The sequence below is a fragment of the Echinops telfairi genome, unplaced genomic scaffold, assembly GCF_000313985.2.
Source record: "Echinops telfairi isolate 266 unplaced genomic scaffold, ASM31398v2 ScPeMD7_9;HRSCAF=40, whole genome shotgun sequence".
Classification (NCBI taxonomy): Eukaryota; Metazoa; Chordata; class Mammalia; order Afrosoricida; family Tenrecidae; genus Echinops; species Echinops telfairi.
The window spans coordinates 23,512,631-23,537,209 of NW_022103906.1; the positions used below are offsets into that span (position 1 = coordinate 23,512,631).

Genomic DNA, 24,579 nt, shown 5'->3' on the forward strand with positions numbered 1-24,579 from the left:
TCCTGCGGCATTTTTAAAAAGTCCCGATTTTTGGAAAGAATGCACGACAAGCTAGGGTATACGGTTTTCGGCTGCCATGTGGCTATTTCGCCAGGATAGGAGTTTTATCAACGGTGTCCCACTTTGCCAATGTTAAAATCTGGTCACTGTAACTTCTGGGCGTGAGTCTTCTCTAAGACCTGTGGCCCCCACCCCTTCCCAAAGAGGCTGAAGTCCTATCTGTGGCCCTTGGCTGAGCCAAAGAGGCAGGCTGTCAGCTTGGGTCTTATTTGTATAGCTCCTCGGTGACGACAACTGGGGAACGAAATTAGCAAACCTTTCTGACAGTCAAGCCAGGGGTACCAGGAAGCCCGTCCTCATCAGGGCAGGTGAGGATGCAAGGGGTGAAGGCAGTTCACGTTTTACATTTTACTGAGTGGAAACGTTACCGTCTTTGCTTGGGGTGTGGCCTTCTACAAAATCAACTGAGGGCTTGTTTTCTGTCTTTTTAAAAAGGATCTCTTAACACTTCACAATCACCATCAGCTGGCAAGCCTTTGGCAGCTGCACTTGACCTCTGCATGGGTTTCTAGGGAGATCAGAGGGGCTGGGTGGCACCCGAGCATATGCAGAGGGTCCAGGAGCGGCCACATTCCTCCCGAGCCCTCCAAATGGTGCTCAGGAAGGCATGGAGGGAGGGAGGGAGGCTGGGAAGCCCCCACCCCAGGGTGTGGGCCAATGCTAAAGAGCCTTGCATCTGATCCCACCTGAAGAGGCCCGAGGCTAGTCTGTGTACCCCAAGGAGTGAGAGAAGACCCCTGAGCTGCACAGGTAGAGGTCGATTGTGTATGTGCAGATGTGCAAGATACACGAATTTCTCAGGTGGCAGTTGGGTGCTTGAGAACGCAGGGAAGCGGCAGCAGAAGAAGGCGCAGCTGCGATGCCCAAGAGGAAAAGAGGGTGGGCAGGGGGGGGGTTGGTGGCGTGTTTCCGGTCTACTGCACCTCTGGGATGAGCTGGAAGAGCGCGTTAGAGAGCAGTGTTCCAATGGACAGGGCGATGAAGTAAGTCAGCACGCGGCTGAAAAACGCTTTCTCGGTGCAGGGCAGGACGAGGACTCCCAGGAGAGAGGCCAGGTTAATCAGTGACACACTGAGGAACCCAAAGCCCCACACTGCGGAGGAACAGAAACAGACGAGGGCCTCCATTACCGCGGGCAGGAGCACCCCCAAGGCCAGCCTGGGCGTGCCCCCCTCCAGATCAGCCGGCGATCCACCAGCCCGCCGGCAGATTACGGATGGACTCCACCTTCTGCTAGGCGCTGCGGACAAGCCTGAGACAAACATGTCAAAGCAGCTCCCCAAAGCAGCTGACCTTGTGGGTGGACAGACAGGGGGGAGCATAGTTAAGTACCTTCCGTGTTAAATACCAACAGCAGCAGGCACTACAAGCCCAGGCAGTACCAGCCAGTAGTACCAGCTAGGACCAGTCCCACGGGGTTTCTGAAAGGCAACCACAGGCCTGAAGAATCGCGACCCTCCCAAACCAGGGTTCGTGGGCGGAGAGAAGGGAAAAAGGGGGCTGAGAGCAGCCTCAGCAGGGCCTTAAATGGTCACCTTTAAAAACACCCAAATATATCAGACCCCTCTAGAGTTTAATGAAAACCAAAAATGGGGAAATGGACAAAAAAAGCATTCACATAGCTGGTCCAAAAGGCCCCTCATTCGGAACATTCGCCAGCACTGCCGCCCGCCCAAGAGTCTGGCCGCGAGCTGGCCCAGGTTTGCGAGCGCAGACAATGGGAGTAGTCACTGCTCTGACCCTTCCCTCCCGGGTGGACACCCTGGTCCTGGCTCGCTTAGAGAGTCAGGGTGGCCAGTGTGAGCCCAGGCAGGACGCTCCGGCCCCTCCTTCCCCTCCCAACTCACCTTCCAGGGTGCTTGGCTTCCCCTCCTCCGTCTTCTCGTTCTCCTCATTCTCCTGCTTCTCGGAGGTGCAAGCCTTGGAGTCCAGCTGCTGGAGGATGGTGGGGCAGAACTCCTGGAACTCGCTGCTCCCGATCCGTGACTGGCTGCTAAGATTGTGGGCCGCAAAGAGGTCCCCAGAACTGAAGCACTGAAACCAAGGGGAGGGGGCGGCGAGAATAAAGTGCCTCTCAGAATCCATCGCTCGCCCCTCAGCAGCACCGCACTCAGCCTTCCAGGAGAACGAGGACTCTGGCACTCCCGAACGGAAGGAGGTTTCCAGAAAAGAGCAACGAAGCCCCTGAACTTAGAAAATCTGCTAAGTAGAGTGAGAGGCCAGTCGACTCATATGCAAAGGGTTGGCTGGGAAGTTTGGGGAACAATCAAGTGCCAGGCATTGTCACCATATGGAATCTGGCTGCCCTGGCAGAACATTAGGTAGCCCTGGGAGATATGAGCTTCCAGACACTTCTCCAGAGCTCGAGAAGACTGGTATCTGTGGGGGAGCTGGGGCTCCCTGGAAGCGGTGGTGCCATTCAGTCAAATCCCACAAGGGGAGGTGCAGTGTTTGCAGGGGTTCATTTGGCACACTGTGTTAAGTCCGCCGCCGCACGGCAACCCCCGTGTCAGAGAGCAAGAACTATGTGACTGCGTCACCAAGCCTTTCTTCCGCGGTGCTGCTGGGTGGATTTGAACCGCCAACCTTTAGGTTCGCAGCCTAATGCAAACCCTTTAAGCCGCTCAGGGGCCTTGACAGAGGACACTTATCCTCACTGCCATCAGATCCATTCTGACTCATTGCAGTCCTACAGAGCAGGGTAGAACTCACCTCCTGTGAGTTTCTGAGACCGGAGCTGCTGACAGGAGTAAAAGCCCCGTCTTTCTCCCTCGGAGAGGCTGGTGGTTATAAACTGCTGAACTTTCGAATTGCAGCCCCACACATAATCACTACGCCACCAGGGCCCCTCTGAGGATAGGGTAGTAAGATCTAAGGACCCCAACTGCACTGTGGGCTGGCCAGTGTATCTGAGCATGCGGTCCCCTTGGGGAGGTAGTCGGTAAATGATCCGCCTGCCTGTGAAATACTGCAGTGCTACTGTCTCTCAGCTCCATCCCTCTGGGCTGCTGACAAGGAGTCTCTGGGACTGCAGAGTTGAGGGCCAGCCTCCTGGTGACCCGAGGCACTGCTGCTTCCCTGGGGGGCTCTGAGACCCACCCTGGAAGCACCTGCAGCCAGGGTGCAGCGCCCTCTGGGGCACCCAACTCGGTCCGGTTTCAGCTCACACCATCGCCCTTGTTTCTGAATCGTCCAGTGACTGTCCCACCCACAGCATTCATTCGGTACTTCACGTTCATGTCTGCTCTCTGTTGGCTGAGCAGTGAACTCCATAGACATGACTCATGTTGCTTTATTTCTCCAGCCCTCGGGACAGAGAACAAAGCAGATATATGAAGCCTTGGCTGCTTGACTTATGCTTGGCTGCAACAGTCTCCTTCTCTGCATAGCTGAGGTGATGGAGTGGAAGAAAGAGCAGAGAGCCAGAAGACCTGAGTTCTAGTTCTGGTCCTGCCCGGAACTCACTCTCTCCGGGCCCTCGGTATCCTCCTCCCCTGTGTAAATGGTGAGGTTCCCACCTGCACTTGGGGTGGTGTTCAAACTGCTTGGTCAAGGGCGCATCCAGTATTAGAAACACTAGCTGCCCAGGGAGCCACAGCTTTCCAGAGGTTCTGAGGAAGTCTGGGGGTGCTGAGCACCCACTTCACTCCTAGCCTTTGCTAAGGACTTCAAAACACCCTGACGGGCTCAGGAGGAGGCTGGGCCAATTCCGACACGGGGTGAAAACAAATGGGCCTACATGCTGTCTTATCCTGGTTTGTCTGCCCCAAGCTTACACCCCCAGGAGCCCTGGTGGCACAACAGTGAAGCACTCAGTGGAGGGAAAGGTTGGCAGTTCGTACCCAGCTCACGACTCGGTGGGAGGAAGGCTCGGCAGGCTGACCCTGTGAACATTTCCGCTGAGAAACCACTCCGAGGGGGGCAGCTCTGCTCTGTCACAGGGGGGTTGCTGGAAGCTGAAACCCGACAAGCCATTTATCTCAAACTGCTGAGGTGTCGCTGAGTTCCAAGAGGGCGGGGGCTGGGCTGGGCAGAGCCGCTGGCGGGGACAGGCCCTTACCCTGGAGAGGTTCTTCTGCTCCGGCCCTGGCTGGGTGACGTTCGCTCGGCCCACACCCACGTCCAGGTGGTTGAGTAGGGCCTTCAGCTGCTGCAGGGTAAGGCTGTCCCCCTCACCATAGCGACGCATGAGGTCCTGCAGGAAGGAGGCGGCACTGATGGCCGGTGCCCCCGCAGACAGCGCTTGAGCCTCAGGAGCAGTTCTCCAAGAGCCGAGCAGGGCCAAGAGGAGGCAGCCGTGGAAGAGCAGGTGCCGCGGCTTCATGGTGACCAAGGAAGCCTGAGAGGAGACAAGCCAGGTGGAGGTGAGCTTCGGGAAAACCTGTCTCTTCTGTCCCCCGTCAGCCAGCAGCAACCAGGGGCCAACCTCCAGACCCAGGAGGTTCTTTGAGAGGCTCACCCCTCGGAGAGAGTCACCCCTCTTCTGCAGACTCAGACCCCCCTGGGTGTCCGAGTCTGACTGCTAACAAAGCAAACACGCATCCCTTCTCTTACTCCTCTGCCCAGCTTTCGAGGAAAATCCCCTCTTTGCAAGGATAGAATAAAAACATAATGAAACAACCATTTCAACAGGTTTGACTAAATGAAGCTTCAAAAACAAAACCATGGCATCCTGCAGCTATAGTTTCAAAAGAAACTCGGGAAATGTGCCGCCGCCGGCAGACAGACAATAAGTCGTCTGAATACAACACAGATGAGGCCAGTAGGAAGCTTGCTGGGAGAGTAAAACAGATGTTCTCTGGCTGGAACATGAGCTGAGATAAACAACGGAATAGAAACAGTACTGCCGGTAACTGCAGAGGGAATGATTCTTTCGAAAAGTTAAGTAATGACAATATTTACATCTTTCACTTTAGTGACAGCAATTGTACTTCTAGAATTTACCCTCATACAAGGGCAAAGTCAACATGTATTGCTAAGATAGTTCAGATCGTGCGTGCACGGATGTATTCCAAACAAAGTGTTCACAAGTCTCTGTGACCGGGAGATGTTTGCAAAGACGGCCTCTCAGTAATACACTTGTCTTAATCTCATTAGGGTGGTTTCCAAAGAGAAGGTCTAATCAAAACGGTGATTTCTTCGGAGGGAATCTGTCGGACCAACTGAACTCAAGGCAGTGAGGTCAGGTCAGAGGGTTATGGTGAATGTTTCTTGAGATTCCCCAGGGGCCATACCGATAGATATTCTGGAGGATTGTAGGACGGTCATGGGAGCTTGTTATGAAGACATTTAAGAGAAGTTTCAAGTGGCCTCCGTGAGGAAAAGGCCAATGGTGCTGAAGCGTTCTTCCCGCCCCGACGCGTTCCTCCACGCAGAGCCATCGAGGGTCATTAAGCAGTCGGACCCCACCCACACTACAGCCCTCGTCTTGCCCCTTCGGACCTCTTTTCTGTTCCCGACTCACAGAACACTGAAAAGGAACGTGATTTGCACCTCTCAAAGATGCCAACACTGCTGCTTTGATGCGATGTCCATGGAGTTGTGCAGAACTCTGAGGGAGCGCTAAGAGGGCTGGGAACACCGCCTTAGAGAGTGTATACCCTTAGATGGAGGATACACCCAAAAACCCAACAGCATCCCAGGTCAGGCTTTGTCGGTAAGAAAAGTTTCTATGCTTGTGTAGCAATGTTTTTGACTCATCGTCAAAGATATAACTCAAAAATAGAAAGGTTCTGGACAGAAAGATGTGTTACGGTCACGTGAACCACATCCATTTCATGGAAGATCACACAACTGTAAGACATGAGAATCGCTGTGTGAGTCTGGGTAAACTAGAGAAACAAATCCACAGAAACTCATAGGTATAAGCGACAGTTTTATATACAGGGTAAGTGTACAATCAGAAAGCACCCTAACCCAGTCCAGTCCAAGCCCATAAGTCCGACGTAGCCCATAGGTCTGACACCGATCTACAAAGTCCTCCTCAAACACACGAACACACACAATGATGCTGAATGCAGGAGGATCACAGGCCAGTGGGTAGAGTTCTTGAATCCAGTGGCGGTGTAAGCATCTCAGCGCTGGCATGGTCTCCACGCGGCTTCCCCTCAGGGTTATCTTGAAGGAAGTGAGCTTGCCAGCTAAGGCAGCAGCACCCTGGTCCAACCAGCAGTGAACAAGAGACCAGAGCACCAGAAAGGCGGGGCTCACCGAGCCATTTATCTCTCCGCCCTTCTATTAATCCCACATGTGTTTATCGGCCAGGTTGGTACCATAAACCTTAACTATCTCAATCACAGATGAAATGGTAACTTTAAAAAGCAGGAAGACCTCTAGCATGATTGTTAAGAACCCAGGAGGCGCACAGGAAAAATGAAGTTTAACTAGGAACTGCCAAGAGAATAGACGGATCAGTCTTAGAAGAAACAGAAACAGAATGTTCCTCAGAGGGTAGGACAGCAAGCCTTCGGCTGACTGGGGGCACGCCGCCAGGAAAGACCAGTCTCTACAGAAGGCCATCCTGTTGATAAAAGTGGAAGATGGGGAAAGCCAGGGAGGCCGTAAGTGAGGTGGACCGACAGTGGTCAGGACAAAGGGCTCCGACCTCGTAACCATCATGAAGGCGGCACAGGATGAGGTCAGGCTTCCTTCTATTATACCGAAGGCTGCCAAGACTGGGGGCCGACCCGATGGCCGCCGCCACCACCACAGGACTGCCCATTCTGCTTTTGTGAATGACTTCCCTTAGCATAGTGAGGACTTAATCAGTAAGTTCAACATTCAGAGGGGAAAATGATCCTCCCTAAACCAGACCCTGGGGTCCCAATCCCTGCAGTCCCTTCCACCGCTCCCCAGGCAATCTGGGTCCCATCACCAGACACCTGGCAGTGAAGGGTGAGGGATCACAACCCCTGACCTTGGCTTGTTTGAGAGACATTACAGCAGAGTGGTAACAGGCAGCTTGTTTGAGTCTTGGCTCTTCCACTTATGATCTGTGTGATCTTTCAGTGGTTAATCGCCCCAAGTAGTGATCAGCTTATGGTCTGACAGAATTGGCTTTCATTGCTTGGTGCTGGCTTACCAGAGAAATGAATGTAGATAAGTTACTGAGCCTCTCTTTTCTCCAGTTTTCTCTACAAAATTGGCACCTACCACAATGGGTTATTGTGAGGACTTAACGTTGTTGGGTTATTGTGCAGCTGGATGACAAGCCTTTGGAACACCTCAACTATACAAGTACTCAACGACACTGAGCTATTCTCATAGGGTGTATAATTAGCAGGGCTCTCTCACGTTGACTCTCAGCCCAAACACTAAGCTGCTAAGGAAACTATCAGTTAGCTTGGTGACTAACGTTACTTTCTGCCAAAATGATAATTCTAGGCCTGTAACACATACATAAGTCCCCTATCAAGGACATTCCAAGCTCTGAGCTTCAAACACAGGGCACACAAAGAACATGGGGTTATTAAATAGAATATACTTTGAGTTGTGTAAATAGATGGACTCTCGGTACCATTAAGTATGACTCACAGTGACCCTATAGGACAGAGTAGAACTCTCAGTGTAGGTTTCTGGGGCTATAAATATTTACAGGAACAAAAAGTCCCACTTTTCTCCTGTGGAAAGGCTGGTGGGTTTGAACCACCGACGCTGTGATTAACAGCCCAACACATAAGCTACTCTCCTTCCTAATTAATAGGTCAGGCATCAGCAAAAATGGTGATGGAGAAAAGTGTTGCTTTGAGACTAACAATTCTCTAATCTCCAAGTGGAAACAAATGTTAAATTATGGTCAGCAGCGTGGATCTCAGGCAAAAATGAGTAAAGCATCATTGTTCAAAAATCCCATGACCCACTGTGTAAAGCTATCAAATTCAAGGGGATAAGGTCTGCCTGGATTAGAAAAGGAGAGGCCAAGAGATCCTGCCAATAGCGGCCGGTAGGTACTAAGTGTTTGGCACTCACTGGGGCTGTGCACAAAGCTGTCATCTTCATCATGGATGAGGAGGGTGGGGTTCACGTAGGGAAACCAGAAACGGACTTTTCATTCACTGAAACCAAGCCTGGAATGACTCTCTTTGCTACCGTCCTGGCTGTGGAGAGACAGACACATGCCGATCCGGATCCTGCACGGTCCCAAGCAGGGGAGCATCATGCAGGATCCTGATACAAGTGCCAAATCCAGGTTTAAGATCGAGACTGAAGGCCACGCATGCAAGGGACACCCCAAGTATGTCAAGTGCCTTAGAAGTCAGCCTTCACTGCAGAGTTCTTTCCGTGGAATCACTGGTGCAAATCAATTATTTTTAATTCAGACATAGTTCAAGAACTGTAGAATACACAACCACACAAACACTTCCACTGTGAGAAACTGCAAGGCAAGTGTTAGTAGCTTTGCCACCTAGAAGTAACAACACCCGTGCCTCCCCTGCCCCCACCCCCCACCCTGATGCCTGTTCCTCTGTTGAATGAGCAGCTGTGGTTCTCACTGATGCCCAGGCTCATGAGTCTGGACCACTTTCCTTATCAGGTTGGTAGAAACAGCCGAGGGAGCATGCCCACCTGGCTCAACACTTGAAACAAGCACCCCACTCCCCAACGAGCCAGGAGATGATCTTCCAGGTGCTAAAGTCACTTGAGATCTGTGGGACGCTGGCCTCCTGGCAGATATACCATATGCTCCCGCAGACAGGTTTTTTCTCAACAATTTATTCTTGGTGGGGGTGGGTGTTGACCAATGATTCTTTGAAGGAAAGAAAGAAGAGAGGAAGAAATAATCTATAGCTCTAAGCGCAGCTAGGGTGGTGAGGAGAAGTAGCAGGCAGTTAGCAGGAGTCCCTGCCGGGTGGCCCTGGCTACAGGGAAAAGTCCCATTCCATTCTGGCCATGGAAACTGGTGAGCCTGGGGAGGTCTGTCTATGTCAATCGTCCTAGGTGGCTGAGCCAACTGCCTTCAGATGAAGGGAGGACACCTCCTGGGAGTATGAAGAAGAGCAGGCAACACAGTGCAAGACAACAGCTACCGAGACAAAGGCTCGAGTGTGCTGCTGGCTCAGAGGAACTCGTTCCTCCTGCAGAGAAACTTGAGCTCTTGACCCCTTTGTTCACGTGGCTCAAGTTCAAAGAAGTAAATGACTTTATTGCCCGACAAATTTGGCAGCCTGAAGCTGATCAAACAGGCAATCAAAGTGCATTGGTAATTCCTGGTCAGTAGAACGCAAATGTTGGAAATAATGAGGAATCAGTAGTAGGAGAAAATTTGCGGCCTTGGTGATGGAAGCCAAGCCAAGATCGCAGGATCGAATTTTGCAAGGCCAATGGCTTACCCACCGCAAATACCTTTTGTCAACCACTTAGCTGGTAACTATGCTCACTATGTGGCAGACCAGACTTAACAGCAGTGAGTTTGGGGCTTTTTGGCTTGGGATACACTGGAGGTTAAACCCTGGGCTGCTAACCAGAAGGTTGGTGGTTCGAACTCACCTGCTGCTCCACAGGAAAAAGATAAGGCAGTCTTGGAAACTCTATGGAGCCATTCTACTCTGTTCCATAGGTGGCAATGGGTCAAAACAGACTGAACAGCAGTGACTTGGTGACTTCAACGGATGGGATAGCTCGGGATCAGTCGGAATAAAACCGGGAGCCAACTGGAGAACCTATGTCACAATTGCTCACAAGCAAATTCAGACTGCAGCTGAAGAAAATGAAAACCCTGGGGGAGAGCCAAAGGACACGTGGGAGCACATGCCACCCAGATTTAAAGATCAACTCAGGGAAATAGTTGACACACTAAACGCTAATGACCAGACAAGTTGTGAGATGACGTAAGTGGAGAAAACAATCAATAAAAAGACAGAAAAAGAAAGCCCAAACTGGGTATCAGAAGAGATTCTGAAACTTGCTTTTGAGCATAGAGCAGATAAGGTGAATGTAAAAAATGATGAAGTAAAAGAACTGAACAGAAAATTTCAAAAAGCAGCTCTCAAGAAGACAATGAATTATCACGAAATGTACTTACACGTTGAGTTAAACAAAAGGGAAGCACATTTCTCATGCTGAAAGAACTGGAACAAAAGTTAAGCTTTGAGTTACAATATTGAAGGATGCCAAGGACAAAAAGATGGAAAGAACACAGAGTCACTGTACCTACCACAACGGGCCAACATTCAAGCATTTCAGGGGGCAGCATATGACAAAGAACTGATGGTATTGAAGGAAGAAGTCCAAGCTGCACTGAAAGCATTGGTGAAAGAAGGCTCTGAGAATGAATGGACAACCGAGATGGGTCAATGAACAGAAGCCAACTGGAAGGCCTGATGCATCTATGCCAAGAGATTTGGAAAACAGTTACCTGGCCAACTGATTTGAAGAGACCCACCTTTGTGTACATTCTAATGCAAGTTGACCCAACAGAACACAAAAATGATTGAACATCACTCACATGGCATACAAGTAAAATTATCCTGAAGATATTCAAAACCGGTGGTAGTAGTTCCTACACAGGGAACTGCCAGAACTCCGACATGGGACAAAGGACATGATTGCGGACCTCGGAGGGAGCTTGGCTGAAACAGGAAAACAGCAAAAGAAGATGTTTACTTGTTCCATTGTCTGTGAAAAGACATTCAACTGTGTGGGTTACAGGAAATCATGGCTAACAATGCAAAGAATGAGAATTCCAGAACACTTTTAACAATGTCCAATGCAGACCTTGCACATAGACCAAAAATCCATTGTTTGAACAGAACAGAGATACCGCATGGCTTGAAATCAGGAGAAGCTGTCAGGGTTGTATCCATTCATCACACTTACTCAATCTGTATGCCGAACAAATAATCCAAGAGGCTGGACTATATGAAGAATAGGGATCAGAATTGAAGGAAGACTCATGAACAACCTGCAACATGCAGATGATACAAACTTGCTTGCCAAGAGACCTCGAAGCCCTTGTTGATGAAGATCAAAGGTCAATACGGATTGCAGCATCAAACACAGAAAAACACAGCCCTCACAACTGCACCAACAAATGCCATCATGATAAACAGAGAAAAGATGGCAGTTGTAAGTTGTCAGGACTTCATTTAACTTGGATCCACAATCAATGCTCATGGAAACAGCAGTCAAGAAATCAAATGATGTATCGCATTGGACAAAAATGCTGCAGAAGACCTCTTAAAAGTGTTTAAAAAAAACCCCAAAACACAAAGAGATCACTTCAAGGACTAAGCTGTCCCTGACCTGTGCCATGGTAATTTCAATCAGTACATATGTATGTGACAAATGAAGAACGAAGAACTGATGTGCTAAATGATGGCTGTATAACCCCACTGGATGGCAATCAATAACAGAATTGTAGGTGAACAGACGCATTGGATACAGTGTGTGTGTGTGTGTGTGTGTGTGTGTGTGTGTGTATTTATTTATTTATTTCCGGGGGTCGGGGATAAAGGGGAACTGATATTAAAGAGTGCAAGAATAAAATGTTTTGAAAATGGTGGTGGCAGCCAGTGTACAATAATGCTTGATCTAATTGAATTATGGATTGTTACAATATGTGTAAGAGCTCCCAATAAAATGATTATAAATTTTTTTATAAAAGAACTGTTGGTGGGGGTGGGGGAGAGGAGTCAATACCAAGGGTTCAATAGAAAATAAATGTCTAGAAAATAATAATGGCAACATATGTACAAATGTGCTTGATACAATTGATATATGGATTGTTATAAGAGCTACAGGAGTCCGCAATAAAATGTTGGGGGGAAAAGAACAGTTGCTCTGAATTATGGTGTTGATAAAAAGAATAGCAAATACATCATGAACCACCAGACAAACAAATAATCTTGGAAGCCTTCAGGCTAGCAAGGATGCTGCTCTAACTACAAAGTCAGCAGTTCAAATTCACCAGTGGCTCCACAGGAGAAAGATGAGGCTTTCTGCTCCTACAAAGATTTATAACCTCAGAAAACCACCAGGGCAGTTTGAATCTATTTTATAGGGTCGCGGAGAGGCCAAAAGTTTTCAGCACTCTCCTTCTGGAACCATCTGGCTTATAGTTCAAAACCATCCTCTCACCATAGTTATTCAATCTGTATGCCGAGCAAGAAACTGTGGCATCAGGATTGGAGGGAGGTTTGTTAACAGCCTGTATGCAGATGGCACAACCTTGCTGGATGGACGTGAGGAGGACTTGAAGCCCTTGGGGATGAAGATCAAGGACTGCAGCCGCCCGTATGGATGACAACTCAATGGAAAGGAGACCAAAATCCTCACCACTGGACCAGTAGGTAACATCAGGGAAAATGGAGCGAAGGTTGAAGTGGTCGAAAATGTTGTCTTGCTTGAATCCACAATGCTCATGGAAACAGCAGTCAAGAGCTCAGAAGATCTCTTGCATTAGATAAATCTGCTGCCCAAGACCTCTTTAAGGTACTGAAAAGCAAGGATGTTACTTTGAGGACTAAGCTGCGTCTGGCCCAAACCATGGTATTTCCAGCTGCCTCCTGTGCATGTGAAAATTGGACAGTGAATAAGAAAGACCTAGAAAGAACTGAGATGTTTGAATTCCAGTGCTGGAGAAGAATACCGACAATCCCATGGACTGTTCAAAGGGCAAGCTCATGTGTTGGAAGAAACAAGGCCAGAGTACTCCTTAGCCCAGTGGTTCTCAACCTTCCTCATGCTGTGACCCTTTAATGCAGTCCCTCATGTGGTGGTGATCCCCAACCATAACATTATTTTTGTTGCTACTTCATAACTGTCATTTTGCTACTGTTACGAATCGTCACGTAAATATCTAGCGTGCCGGATGTATTTTCATTGTTAAAAATTGAACATAATGAAAGCATAGTGCTTCATCACGAAACGATATATTGTGAAGTATTTGTTTCTAATGACACATAAATGAAATTTTGTCTTGGAGCATGGTGTAGCATGGGTAACGGTCTTCACACAGCTGGGTACTCGTAGGTGGGCAGACCCACCTGGAGACGGATAGAGAAGTGGTGTGTCAGTTCCTAAAACCATCGGAAATATGTGTTTGAAAGGGTCATTCGACCCCCAAGGGGGTCTCGACCCACAGGTTGAGAACCACTGCCTTAGAGGCAAGGATGGTGAGACTTCGTCTTGCTTACTTTGGATATGTTGTCCGGAGAGACCAGTCCCTGGAGAAGGACGGTGTGCAGTGGAGGGGCAGTGCAGAGGAGGAAGGCCCTCAGTGGGGTGGATTGACAGTGGCTGAACGAGAGGCTCAGGCACGGCATCACTATGAGGATGGCGCAGGGCAGGGCAGTGGGGCAATATTTCATTCTGTTCGCTCTGGGTTGGAACCAACTACAGCAACAAAGAACAATGAGTCGGAATGGACTTGATGGCCGTGAGTTTGGATTATTTGATTTTTGAGTAAGCATTGGACTGCTAACTGCAAGGTTGGTGGTTCAAACCCACCAGCTGCTCCCTGTGAGAAAGATGAGACTATGTGCTCTCATAAAGATGTACAAAGCTTTGGATACCCTATGTAGAGCCCTTATGAGTTGGAATCAACTCAATGGCAGTGGGTTAGGCTTTTGGTTTACTCAATCTTAACTGTGTCCAGAAATATCTCCTTTTAGAAGCAGAATTTTTGTTCTATGTATTTAACACACACTCCTTTTTCTCTACCCAACCAACAATATATTTTCCCCCCTCCTACCAATTGCCAACTGCCTTCAGTTGACTCTGACTCATGGTGAACCATGTGTGTGAGAGTAGAATGGTGCTCGGAGGGCTTGCTGTCTCATACTGTCTTAGATCTCTGCGCCCTCCTCTGCTCTGTGACTGCTGGACACTCCCTGAGCAGAACAAGGAACACCCCTTCCAGCCCCATCAGCCGACCAGTCGGCCCACCGCTGCCACATTCCTCTGGACTGAGGAACGAGACGGGGAAGATAAGATCGAGTGCACAAGAGACAACGTTGGTGTCTTCCACTACCTAGTGCTGTTGTCACACAAATACCCGAAGTGGACAGCTGTAGAAAATTGAAATTATTTTCTCCGAGTTCAGGAAATTAGAAGTAAAAATCCAGGAAGTGACTAGAGGGCAGTGGTTCTCAACCTTCCTGGTGCGGAGACCCTTTCATACAGTTCCTCATGTTGTAGTGACCCCCCATTCATAAAATTATTTTCCTTGCTACTTCATCACTGTCATTTTGCAACTGTTACGAATCAGGCCGACCCCTGTGAAAGGGTCATTTGACCCCCAAAGGGGTCCCGACCCACAGGCTGAGAACCGCTGCTCTAGGGGAAGGCTTGCTTTCTACCCTCTTTGTGGAAAATCCTTGATTTCTGCATTTCCAGGTTCCTTAGGGAACTCAGGTGGCATCAGTCTTTCTCTTCCTGGGCATGTCTGTCTAAGAAGGGATTAGATGGGAGACCCCCCTACCCTGATACTAGTCTGATGAGCACAAACCAGGCCAAGCTTCTGAGAGGCCAGGATCATCCAGCGTGGTGAAACCCAACAGCCCTCCTAAGCAGCCCCACCGCTCTCTTGGGGCTCATTTCTGCAGAAGACCTTAATGGAGTCTTTCTCCAGGGTCTCATCCCCCAACCCCCGTTCTAAGAATCTGATCTCTCAGCAAAAAGAAATCGATCGTGCAGCTCAAGGTCATCTGCTGGTGGCTTCACAAAAGGCAGCAGCTCTTCGTGGGTTAAAGGATTACCGACGTTTCTGAGCCTCCAGCCCTGGTAGCACAGTGGGTTACGAGTTAGGCTGCTAACCCCAAGACCAGCCGTTCAAACCCACCAGCCGTTCAAACCTCCCAAATCCTTGGGAGAAAGAGGAGGCTTTCTGTTTCCCATCAATATTTCCGGCTTTGGAAAGAGCAAGAGGCTCACTGTGAGTCAGAACTGACTCAGTGTCAGTGGGCTTGGGCGGCTGTTGTCAGGCGCGACTCCTGGACGCCCTGCATACAGCGGAATGAAACGCAACCTGGTCCTGCAGCACCCTCCCGCCCATGGCTGGGTTTCGGCCCATAGTTGCAGCCACTGCGTCAACCCCTTTCCTGGAGGGCCTGCCTCGTTTTCACTGGCTCTCCATTTCAGGAGGACGAAAAACCCCAAAATGGATGTTGATTCCAACACCCAGAAGCTTGTATCTAAAGGCTCCCTGAGGTTTCTGTGCCTGTAATCTTTGTGCGTCAACAGGCCCGTCTTCCACCCCACCCCTGGTTGGGTTTGAACTGCCAAGCTTTAGGTGAGTACATACCCTTTGTGCCACCCAGGGGCCTTCCCGTGAGGGGAGGAGAATAAAAAACAATAATAAATCAATAACTGGACACTTCCAGAGAAGCCTACACCTCTGGGTAGAAGGCAAAGGTCAGCTCGGGAATCCAAAGCCTGGTCTGCCTTTTGCAATCAGGGAAGGGCTGGCGGCCCGTCTGAAGCACGAATGACAGCTTATTTGGGAGTTAGAAAACAATGTGGGGGCAGGCCCCCACGAGTCACTCATCCATTAAGCCAATTTCCTTCAGTTTGAAAAGGGGCAAATGGATCCATAGAGCTTTATGAGTATTAAAGAAGATAGAGTATGCTGAGGCATTATTATTTAAGAAATGAAAGAGTACCTAAGTTTGTGTTTTCTTTGCGGTGGCACTAGCAAAGTATAGTCGAAAGCAGGCAAAAATAAATAAAATAAATTGCACCCACAGCAGCCAAACAAAGAAAAGTGCGTAACCCAATATAAACAAAGCTACAGCCACAGCGACCCTGTATAAGGGTTCCTGAGGCTATCGATCTGTCCCCCCAAAGCAGAAGTCTTTCTCTCGAGTGTCTGGTGGGTTTGAACTCTCGGCCTTGTGGTTAGCAGGCCAACACTTACCCAATAGTGCCACCAGGACTCTTGTATGGAACACAGGAACGTCAAAAAACAGAGGTCAAGGAAGAAAAATGATGAACTGCCTCCCCTTGGCAGAGCCCCCACAGTGACCAGAGAGCCACTCACCCACTCACGGCCAAGGAGCCCATTCCAACTCGTAAGGCACTCCACAGCGCAGCGCACGACTGCCCCTTGGGGTTTCTGATGCCGTAACTCTTTACGGGAGTAGAAAGCCCTTTCTTTCTCCCACGGAGCAGCTGGGGGTTTCAAACTGGGGACCTTGCTGTTACGACGACACCACCAGGGCTCCAGCACAGAAAGGGGGGGATTCTGAGGGATATCTCCAAGTCTAGGGAAAGGGGACAAACAAAAGCAAACAAAGCTCGCTGCCGTCAGTCAGTTCTGACTCACGGCTAGTGGTTTCGGACTGCTGGCCTCGAAGTTAGCTGCCCAACTGGTAACTAGTGTGGCCCAGGGGTCCTCAAGCTGCCCGGACTTCCTTCTCTTCAGTGGAGGAGCTGGGAAAGGCTGATGGACAGACTGAGGGAACAATGGGCCGATTCCCTCTGAGGGATGCAAGGGCACCGGGGCAACACACCAAATGGAGGAAGTAAGCCAATTCCTGGTGGCAGAGTAGGCTAGGTTTGGGGCTCTGAGCCACAAGGTCGGCAGTTTAACACCACCAGCCACTCTGTGGGAGAAGGATGAGGCTTTCTACTCCCCTAAAGATTTAGTCTCCCAAACCCCCAGGATAAGTTCTACTACAGCTCACTCAGAAGACTGCGGTTTTTGCCTTTATTATTCAGTTCCAAGGAGATTTCCTCCCCGTAGCAGAAATGGAATACACTCCCCATGGGAGTGGCTAAGCCATGATACAGGACCTTGAACAAAATTCCAGAAGAGCGGACAGAGCCATCTCCCCACCTAGCCCCACCCCCAACTTCCTTCAGGCTACAGAAAACAAGTCATAAATACCCAACCCTATTGTACTGGGGGTGGGGGTGGGGGTTGGAAAGAAAGCTCCTTTCTCTCTTTCGAGCCCACAGAACATGTGAACCTTCAGAGCCCAGGATGCACAGGAAGCAGTCACTAGAAGAAAGCAACCGGGCCAAAGGCAGATGCCAACCGGTCCGGGCAAAAGCGGTTCCTCACAATGGCTTCGCGCTGTGCAAGGGATGGATGGAGGCACAAATGCACCAAGAGCGCCAGATGAGGCCCGGCAACAAAGCGAGTTGAAAGAGGATTCGGGACGTACTGAAAAACAAAAACCAGAAGACCCCAAGAGGATCGCCGAAGAAATAACAACCAACAGAGAAGCACAGATTCTGCGGGGAAGCCAACACCAGAGGCAGGCGGCCTCGGTGTCTTAGCGCTCCTGTAACACACCCCACCAGTGGGCACTCAGACTCGAGGGGCTGGGAGTCTAGATTCCGGGCTCTGCCGGGAGGAAGATCTTTGCAGCCTCAGGTTCCTCGACTCCTTGGAGAGCTGCCGGGAGCATCGGCTCCTCTCTCTGCCCTCCCCCTTCTGTGCTCCTCACAGCAGATTTGGGACAACTCAAGACGGCTCTGGCTTCCCTCGCATAAGAAAGGAAAACCCACGTTCAAACAGGAACACAACCACAGACCCAGGAGCTGGGATTCCCGTCCACAGTGGGGGAGAGATGGAAGACACACACACACAACACACACACACACACACACACACACAACACACACATTCCCTACCATCAAGTCAATTCTGACTCATAGGAGCCCCACAGGGCAGGGGAGAACTAACTGCCCCTGTGGGTCCTGAGGCTGCAAATGACTATGGGAAGAGAAAGCTCTCTCTTTCCCCCCTCTGGGGGTTTAGAACTGGTGACCTCGAGGCTCGCAGCCCAACTGGTAACCTGCTACACGACACCAAAGGTCAGTAATATCTCAGGGACTGCCTGGAAAAGGCACGGCCAACGGTGAGAAGACAAACAGACCAACATGAAGAACAATGAGTGTACCTGAAGCACAGACCATTTAGAAATGGAGTAAGAAAGCTCTTCAGAGATAAATAATACCAGGTTATCCTGGGAAGGGAAGGAAAACCAAAATCTAAGATCGGGACAGTGCCTTGTCTAACACACACCCCCCACCACCACATCCCCCCACCACTACCACCCCCAGCAACACCCCACCCCACCCCAGGTGCAGAATGCTTACCACTGAGACATTAGTGAGGCCCCTGCACTGACAGGGATGTTTCAGACACCCAGAAGAACATCTCTTCTTTTCCCCACATCAGCTTATTATGGCAAGGGCTAAAACCTTTCTTCAAGGAGGAGAAATTTCAGATTCATCATCCCCATAGCCACATTCGGGCTCAAAAGGGACTGCAAAATGTCAGTATAATTCTGCGGGGAGGAAAGTGCCCTCTCACCGTGGTTTCATGCCTATTTTGATAGCAGCAACAGGCAGACATTCACAAGCATGAAAGAAACCAGAAAATACAGCCCACTCCCTTCCTGGAGGGAGGGAGGGAGGGAAAGAGAGAGAAAGAAGACAATAAAACACAGCTAATTAGTAGAGAAACAAAAATAAAGCGCTCAGGCACCATGGTCTGAGGGGTGTGTGTGGTGGAGGCGATTCTGACTCAGGGGACCCCTCTGTACGCAGAGCGGGGCTGCCTCGAGGGCTCCCAAGACTCTAACCCCCGCAGGAGTGGGCGATGTGGCTGGTGGTTCGAGTGGATGGCCTCCCTGTTAGCAGCTGCTGCACTGTGCACCCACACTATTCATGAGCATGCGAATGGACTCATATTTCATCGTAAAGCATCAACAAGAAACAAGTCATTAAAGAGATGACAAACGGTTCATTATCTCCATCTTATTGGGGTGGGGGTCCTTAAGGAAATAATGTCTCGTGGGACAAACACATTTATTTAAAGCCCAAGAGTTCCTTTCATTTTCTGGCGGCTTCTGTTTCTTCTGCCACATCCCAGGAAACGTTTGCTGTGGTTGCTGTGGGGTGCCATCGAGCCAGCTCCAACCCTTGGCGACCCTGTGCACAAGAGGCTGACACACGGCCGGTCTTGCACCATCCTCACAAGTGTCCCGATGCTTGAGCTCAGCGTCAATCCATCTCTTTGAGGGCCTTCATCTTTTTACCCTGACCCTCTACTTTACCAAACACGATGCCCTTCTCCAGAGACTGGTGTCTCCCTACAGCGCGTCCGAAGAAGTTTGTATGACGAAGTCTCTCCATCCTTGCCTCTAAAAGCACTGGCTGAACTGCTCCCAATACAGATCGCTTTGTTCTTTCAGCAGTCCGTGGTATTTTACATATTCTTCTCCAGCACAGTCCAAATGCATGTATTCTTCTTTGGTCTTCTTGATGCAAGGTCCAACGTTCACATCATGCATATGAGACAATCGCACACTTGAGTCCTCACAGTAACATCCTTCTTTTCAATGATTGAAAGAGGTCTCGTGAAGCAGAGTTACCCAACACAATGCATCCAGGATCACATGACTGCTCGTGGATTCAAGCACGATAACATCCTTCACAAGATCAACCTGTGCGCCGTCTACCATGATGTGACTCATTGGTGAGGATTTGGGTCTTCTCCACATTGAGCTGTAATCTATAGTGAAGGCTGTTTCCACAGCTTGTTGAAACATTCCCATTGGTATTGTCAGTTCCTGGATTCTAGCATTGGGCTAATGCTTTCAGTGCAGCTTGAACTTTTTCCTTTAGCACCATTGGTCCTTGCTCGGATGCTACCTCCTGAAATGGTGCCATGTTGACTAGCTCTTTTTAGTACAGTGACTCTGTACAACGTCTTCTGAGACTTCCTGCACCATTCAATAGTTAGCCAATAGACTCTTCCAATATTGCAACTCAAGGATTGAATGTTTTTCTTGAGTTCTTTCATTTTAAGATATCCTGAGAGTGGCCTTCCGTTTTGGTTGTCCAATTTTAGGGTTTTGCACATTTCATTATATTTGGATTTGTTTTCTCAAGCTGCCCTTTGAACTTCTCTTTCTTAAAAAAAATCATTGCAAGTCGTATAACAATAACATTCCATACATCAATTGTATCAAGCAGATTTGTACCTATGTTGCCATCATCATTTCCCAAACACTTTCTACTTGAGCCCTTCTTCCACCTGCTTCAGCCACTCCGTGATTAAGAGCAAGTTTGAGCCCCTCCTGACATGCATGCTGATCTGCTCTTTCCTTCTCGTCTTTTCAATGGCTTGTGCTTCTTTCAGGAGTGATATTCTTGATGCTCTAACACAACTCATCAGGTCTATTTTCACTAGGGTTCAATGTGTCAAATCTGCTCTCGAAATTCAGATGGGATAGACTCACGGTCATATTGGGGCTCTCTCGGACTTGTTTCAATTTTCTTCAGTTTAACCCTGAACTTCCATCTGAGCAATTGTTGGTCTGTCCCACAGTCAGCCCCTGGCCTAGTTTTAACTGGGGATCCTGGTTTCTCCAGCCTCTCTGCCCACAGGTGTAGTCCATTTGATTTCTGCGTATTCCATCTGGAGAAGTCAACGTGTATAGTCAGTCACCTCTTGTCTTGTCGAAAACGTATTTGCTATAAAGAAGCCGCTGGTCTTGCAAAGTTCTATCACGCCATCTCCAACTTCATGTCTATCACCAAGTCCATATTTCCAACTACTGTGTCTTCTTCTTTGTTTCCCACTCTTGCATTTCAGTCACCCACATTTATCAATGCATCTTGATTGCCTGTTTGATCAATTTCAGACTGAATTGTTAGAATTCTTCCATTTCTTCATCACTAGCTTTTGAGGTTGGCGCATACGTTTTTATGATAGTTGTATTGATGCCATTTACATGAAGGTAGATAGCTATAATCCTATCATAGACAGCATTGTACTTCATGATTGGTTTTGCAATGTCCTTTTTAGTAATGAATGTCATGCTAGCCCTGATACTGTCAATCATATGATTTTCTGATTCAGAATGGCCAATATTGGTCCACTTGAGCTCACTAATACCTAGGTTATCAATCTCGGTGCATTTTACTTCATTTTTGTCCACTTACAATTTTCCTAGCTTCATACTTCACACATTCCAAGATCTGATCATTTACAGATTTTCGCAACTGTTTCTCCCTAGCTTGAGTCGTGCCCCATCAGCAAATGAACATCCCAAAGGCTCCACTCCCATGGGCTTCATGTCCCCGTGGTCAACTCCACTCCAAGAAATTAGTTCCTCCTCAGTCACATTTCGAATGCCCTCTGACCCGAGAGCTAGTTGAACTGAACCCTTGTACTGCTGTGTGGACTAATTCGCTTTTATAGTCCTTCTTGCTGTACATATATAAAATCATAAGAGTCCTGGTTTTGTTTCTCTAGAAAACCCTGCCTAAAACAATTAGGAAGCACTTTCTACGTATCAACCAAAGCCCTCAAAAGTAGTCATAAATAAAAAAGACTGCTGACTCAAAATAAAACAAAAACCTCTCACTGCCATCGAGGCAATTCCAACTCCTCACCACCCTATAAGGCCAGGGCAGAAGTTCCCCCATGGAGTTCCAAGACAGTAACTCTTTCGGGGGGTCGAAGCGCTCTATAGATACTTCATTATCAGAAGCCCAGTATTCACGGTAAAACAATCGTGAGCCGGCCAGCTGTGTAAGGCCTGGTCGGTGTATGTGATCAGAAACAAGCAAAGCTGCCCTCAGGCTGGAGTTCAAAGAACTCTCCAGCCTTCCCCTCTCTGCGGCCCTCCCCTCCCAGCAAATAAGCACGGTCCTCAAGGCCACAGTCCTCCACACACTCTCCTAAGCCCAAACCCCCACCCAAGTAAAGTGCAAACACCATAGTGTGGACCCTGGGCCAAGGGCCAGCGCTCTGACCTTGCCCGAGCCGCTTAGGAACTCAACGGGCCCCTTTTTCTCCTGCCTCGCCTGCCCTCCCACCCCAGAGCTCCCTGTAAGACTGTCTTCTCTCCTTCCTGCACACCTTAGCCTCAAGCTTTGGCTCAGCCAAAGGCCACCCAGGGCGTTGGATTTCCACAGACAGGGCAGGCAGCCAGGAGCGGGGGTGTGGGCACCTACAGGCGGCAGCCAGCTTCCTCTCCCCATGAAAGATGCGTTACTGGGATTGGTGGGGTGGGAAGACTTAAAAAAAATTTTTTTTTATGTGTCCCAGAAGCAGGGAACAAAATCAAAACCAGTGGCCTGCTGCCTGTCAATATTTACCGGGCACCCATGGTGTGTGTTGGTGCCTGTGGGTAGGAGGTTATGGAGGGCAGAGGCTGGTGGTCAGGGCCTGTGGAGGCAGCTCAGACACGCAGGCGGGGTGGGCTGTTTAGCTCCATGCTGAGCACTGAGTGCCATGAGAGCCAGGCCCACAGGGCGGGAGGCAGCAGGGGGAGGGACGGTGCCCAGCTCCCAGCTCCAGGCTGGACTGGACTAAGCAGAGGGGTTCCCAAACCCCGGCGTTAGGTAGTGAGCAGGAAAGGAGCCCAGGGCCCCCTTCCCACCAATGTCCAGATGGGCCAAGAGCCACTTCGATCTCATCATCCATCCGACAACATTTCCCAGACACTTCTTGCCACATCCTGACCTGCTGTCCCCATCAGTTGGCTCTTGTCTGTCACAGTGTGTGGCTTCGGGAGCTTGTGATCTGCATTCACCACTTACATCACCCGCTTCAGCAAAGCTCCCCAACTTGTTCATGCAGGCTAAAAGAAATGTTTGAAGAAGTATGATCGAGTGGCTCGTCATGGGTTCTGCAGTCAGGCAGACCTGGGTGCAAAGTGGAGTCCGACTTCCCAGCAACCTCTCAAGGGTGCTCTGATGAGAGAGAACAGAGTCGCTTCCTCCCAAGTCCTCTCCGTCTATTGACTTCTCAAGAACATCTACTCACCTGGACTAGAGTCCTCTCTCTGCTCACTGGGCAGCTCAACTCCATCGTCCTTGAAGTGTTAGACTGACCACTTAGCACTGGCCTCAAACTACTCCATCAGAGCTTAAATTCTGAACAGGAGGTTTGCAGAAGGCTCTGAGTGCTGTTTTACACCTCCACTTGGATTCAGCCTCCATCAAGTGCTTTCTGACCATCGACCAGCACCGTGAAAAGGTCTGCAGTGGGGGCCTGTCTGCAGTGACCCCAACCAGGGGCAGTCTTACCCTCTCATGAACTAGCCTAGGTGGTCCCCTAATGGGAGTTAGGGTACTGGGGTGGTAGGGTTAGGAGCCATGCCCCAACCACAAAGGTCAGAGGGCCCCGGGAACAATCCCGTCAACTTTTCTACCTGCCAATCCCAGTCTCTCTCACACTTCTGTTGTGTCACCTGTGATGAATTGCCGCCAATCATGATTTTGTGAATCATTCCATTTGTTTTCCATGCTTCATAAAACCTTTATGGAAGCATACTGCTAGACCTTGCTCCCAAAGAGCAGCTCGTAGGTTCAAACTGCCAACCTTTCTGTGAGCAGACAAGTGCTTAATGGGTTCCACCTACATTTATTGAACGAGTTAGCTATACCCACCAGACTGTTAAAACCCAGTCCAAGAGAGTTCTCTCAACCAACAAACATTTATTGCCCACTGGCTGTGAACCAGGAAGGATGCCAGGGGTGGAAGAAGTAGAGGCTACACCTAGCACCCACCCTCACCAGGCAGCGAACGCAAACAATTCAACCACTCACTCACAAGAACTATGACAAGCGCAGGTATCCATCGGGTTCAGGTAGGCATCAGAAGAAGAAGGGAGGCGAGGAGGGAGGGAAAAAAGAGGAGCTGATTCCAAGGGCTCAATTCGAAAGTAAATGTTTAGAAAATGATGATGGCAACATATGTACACATAGGTATATGTATCCATCTTTTGATACAATTTTTAAATCAATATGTATCCATTTTGATACACTTGATTTATGGAATGTTATAAGAGCTACAAGAGCCCCCAATAAAATGATTTTAACAAGATAGCGAGAAGAAGAAAGGAATTTTGTACTGGCTGTTAGGTGGCTTCAAGCGCCCTGGTGGTGCGGAGGGTGAGGCGACGGCCTGAGAAGCACGAGGTTGGTGAGTCAAGCCCACCAGCTGCTCGGCCAGAGTAAGATGAGGCGCCTGCTCCCTCACACGGTTACAGCCTCAGAACCCTCACGAGCAGCTCGCCCTGAGTCAGAACTGACTCGACGGTGGGTGGGATTGTCCTCTAAAGAGTCGGAAAAAGAGTGTCGAGGCTGAGCTTCCGAGAACTACTACAGAACTGTCCTGCCAAGGAGTGGCTGCCCCATCACCAGCAGGAAGCCAGGCACAGTCTCTGCCCGCCCCACCATGATGCCGCCCAGTACTGGCCCACGGAGCCTTTGGGGTGAACTCAGCTGTCTCTCCTCCAGCCCTTCCTGCGAGGTCGTTACACTCCCCAGGCTCGACCAAGGCCAGCCCCCTGGCTGATCCTGATGCTCACGGGAAACTGTGCTGCAAGGATGTCTGGGAAGTTGGTTCTCTGTCTTCTGCCCGGTAGGATGGAGTCTTGTTTATCACAGACCGCAGTGCATGCGCTAGAGAGAGCGGCGCCGTGAACACACGCTGGGACAAGCGGAACAAACCACAGGATTACCTTGAGCGTGAGGGCCGGGGGAGCAGAGCAATCCGTGGCCCTCAGAGGCTGCAAGGAGCCATGGGGAACACAGCCAATCTAATCC

At 49.6% G+C, this 24,579-nt stretch overlaps 1 protein-coding gene across 2 annotated transcripts in view; it reads right to left on the minus strand.

Moving 5' to 3' along the window:
* SLC39A14 (solute carrier family 39 member 14) overlaps positions 1-24,579 on the minus strand; it is a 67,527-nt gene that overhangs the window by 12,451 nt on the left and 30,497 nt on the right. The window contains exons 2-4 of one of the 2 annotated variants that reach the window (XM_045286623.1): positions 4,121-4,399; positions 1,908-2,094; positions 984-1,153 (exon numbers count right to left, since the gene is read on the minus strand). In XM_045286623.1, the coding sequence (XP_045142558.1) occupies positions 984-1,153; positions 1,908-2,094; positions 4,121-4,384 (621 nt within the window). In that variant the 5' untranslated portion in view covers positions 4,385-4,399. The remainder of the gene's footprint in view (positions 1-983; positions 1,154-1,907; positions 2,095-4,120; positions 4,400-24,579) is intronic. The other variant, XM_004707595.2, reaches the window with a different exon arrangement.